General features: G+C 61.5%; 1 protein-coding gene across 1 annotated transcript in view; it reads left to right on the top strand.

The window, feature by feature from the left end:
- The window catches only part of MAP2K3 (mitogen-activated protein kinase kinase 3), an 18118-nt gene that overhangs the window by 7864 nt on the left and 7443 nt on the right, over window positions 1-2811 (top strand). Inside the window, exons 2-6 of the mRNA XM_010842862.1 lie at window positions 819-885; window positions 1160-1208; window positions 1947-2060; window positions 2157-2276; window positions 2700-2811. Of these exons, the coding sequence (XP_010841164.1) occupies window positions 819-885; window positions 1160-1208; window positions 1947-2060; window positions 2157-2276; window positions 2700-2811 (462 nt within the window). The remainder of the gene's footprint in view (window positions 1-818; window positions 886-1159; window positions 1209-1946; window positions 2061-2156; window positions 2277-2699) is intronic.

The raw sequence follows: 2811 nt of genomic DNA, 5'->3' as shown, positions 1-2811 counted from the left end.
GCCGCCTGCACACACAGGGCCTGCACACGGGGGCCTGCACACACGGGGCCTGCACACAGGGGCCTGCACACACAGGCCCTGCACATGGGGGGCCTGCACACGGGGTGCCTGCATACACGGGGCCTGCACACGGGCACCTGCACACATACAGGGCCTGCACACAGGGGGCCTGCACACGGGTGCCTGGACACAGGGTCCTGGCCCATGGGCCTGGCTGTGAGTAATGCCTGTTAGACAAAGCCCCGCTTGCTGGGTGGCTTCAATACTGGACTTCCTGTCTGGTGGCTAGAGCCCCATCTAGGTTTCACAGGACTGGTCCTGCTGCGGCCGCAGATGGTCGTCTTCCTCCCTGATGCATGTCTTGTCTCTGTGTCCAAGCTTCTCCTTTTTAAGGAGCCTGTTGTGTTGGATCAGGGCTCCACTTTGTGACCTCACTGTGACCTGGTCATTTCTGTAAATCTCAAGTAGGATCATGCTCAGAGGTACTGGGTGTTGGGACTTCAGCTTTCACTCTTCAGGCCTGGGAGTGCAGGGGCCTCATGGGGGCTGGGGAGCAGGCTCATCTTCCTTGGGGGTGCTGTCTTTTCTCAGATGACCGTGGAGTGACTGTTTCAGGATGACCGGCGGGGCTTGGACCCTCTAGCCTGGGCTGGACATGTCCTCTGGGTGCCTGGAGGCCTTGGGGTCCCATCCTGGCACTGACCACAGTGGCCCTTGGCATCTGTGTCTGTGCCGGGCCCCTGGGACCTGTCCCTCTCTGTCCCTGGGGATGTTGGTTGACCAGTGATTGACTGCATGCTCCCTTCTCTCCCTTTTAGGAAAGTCCAGGAGGAAAAAGGATTTACGAATCTCCTGCATGTCCAAGCCGCCGGCGCCCAGCCCCACGTGAGTTGGCCTCAGTTCCTCTGGCACTGCCTGGAAGGCCTCCTGCAGGGGCCAGTGTTGGGGGCCAGGCCGCCTGTGGGCAGCATCTCCTCTAAGCAGCTGCGGGGGCCATGTGCCTCGCATGTCCTCTCGGAGCCCTCCTTGCCCATCTGAGGGCGTGTACATGTGACAGGCCATGTGCTGCCCCACAGATGCTTGGTGACTGTGGGGGGGGTGGGGACCCCCTTGAGAGGGCAGAGCTCTCTGGGGCTCACGCCTCCACTCTCCCCTGCAGGCTCCCCCGGAACCTGGACTCCCGGGCATTCATCACCATTGGAGACAGGGTAGGTGTCAACAGACCCTAGGAGGTGTCTGTGGGTGGAGACAGAGCTGGGCTGTAGAGGGGGCCTGGCTCCTCGATGCTGACCAGGTGGCTCATCTGGTGGCTACCTCCTGGGCCCTGGGGAGCTGGAGTCACGGTGCTGAGTGTGCAGATCCCTGGCTCTGCCCAAAGGGCCTGCGTTTCACTGGCACCTCCTGAGGCCAGTGGTTCCCTTGGGAAGCCGGGCTTGGAGGCCGTGTGCTGCCCACAGGACATGCTCAGGAGTCTTGTTCATCCGCCTGCTTGCTTCCTCTGGCAGCAGGTCAAGAGGGAGGGTAGACGACCAGGGCCTCGCTACTCCCTGGGAGTCAAGGCCGTTCTTGTGTCCTGTCTGTGTTCCCAGAGCCTGAAACAGGGACTTACACGCCATAGGTGATCAATGAGTGAGTCTGGCCACCTGAGAGGGTAGGGTGAGAGGAAAAAGGCATCTCTTTAGGACCCAGCACCGCTGGGAGCATTTCCCAGGCTGATGTGCTGACACCCTGTAGTAGCCTTCCTATGTAGGTGCTGTGCCTGTTTTAGAGAAGGTGAGGGGAAGCTCAGAGAGGTTACGTGACTTACCCCAGGACACAGCAGAAGTGGCTGGTGCAAGACTTGAGCACAAGTCTGACTGGCTGGCGATTCTCCTTCTGCTGCCCCAGCATCTCCACTGGTGCCTGACTTGGCCCCCCTGAACCCTCTCTCCTTTCTGTCCCCTAAGAACTTTGAGGTGGAGGCGGATGACCTGGTGACCATTTCAGAGCTGGGCCGAGGTGCCTATGGGGTGGTGGAGAAGGTGCGGCATGCCCAGAGTGGCACCATCATGGCCGTGAAGGTGAGCACTGTCCCCGAACCAGGGCCGTCAGAACTGGGGGCACCTGGGGCTGCACCCCTGCCGCCCAGGCTCTGACCGCAGCCCCTCCCCCCGCAGCGCATCCGGGCCACCGTGAACTCTCAGGAGCAGAAGCGCCTGCTCATGGACCTAGATGTCAACATGCGCACGGTGGACTGTTTCTACACCGTCACCTTCTATGGGGCCCTCTTTAGAGAGGTGAGGAAACATGGCCAGCCTCCCCACTGGCCGAGTCAGCTGGCAGGGAGCCCAGGAGCTTGGGGTTACCCCAGGGAATGCTGCACCCAGCCTTCTCAGAAGGCTATCCTGGATGGGGCGTAGGGGTGGGGGACAGTATGTTGCCGGTGAAGGGACCCATCGGCCAGGGTCAGAGCTGGGATGAGCCGTGGAAGTAGGAGTCTGACGGGGGAGAGCCAAGGTGACAGTCGGGGGAGGCTGCCATGTGGACCCAGCAGTGTAGGCGAGCCTTGTCGGGGAGGGGCTGGGAGGTCAGAGATCCCCTGAGGGCTGAGGGGTGGAGGTGTGTTGGGGGCTGGCCGGCTCCATGGGGATGGGCATGGGAGGATGCTGGGCCAGGTAGCCCTGGGCGGATGTGGCTGAGCTGTGGCTGTCCACCTTCAGGGAGACGTGTGGATCTGCATGGAGCTCATGGACACGTCCCTGGACAAGTTCTATCGGAAGGTGCTAGACAAGGGCATGACGATCCCAGAAGACATTCTCGGGGAGATCGGTG

The sequence above is a fragment of the Bison bison genome, unplaced genomic scaffold (assembly GCF_000754665.1).
Source record: "Bison bison bison isolate TAMUID 2011002044 unplaced genomic scaffold, Bison_UMD1.0 scf7180017864180, whole genome shotgun sequence".
Taxonomy (NCBI): Eukaryota; Metazoa; Chordata; class Mammalia; order Artiodactyla; family Bovidae; genus Bison; species Bison bison.
This window is presented reverse-complemented; position numbering and strand designations above follow the sequence as displayed.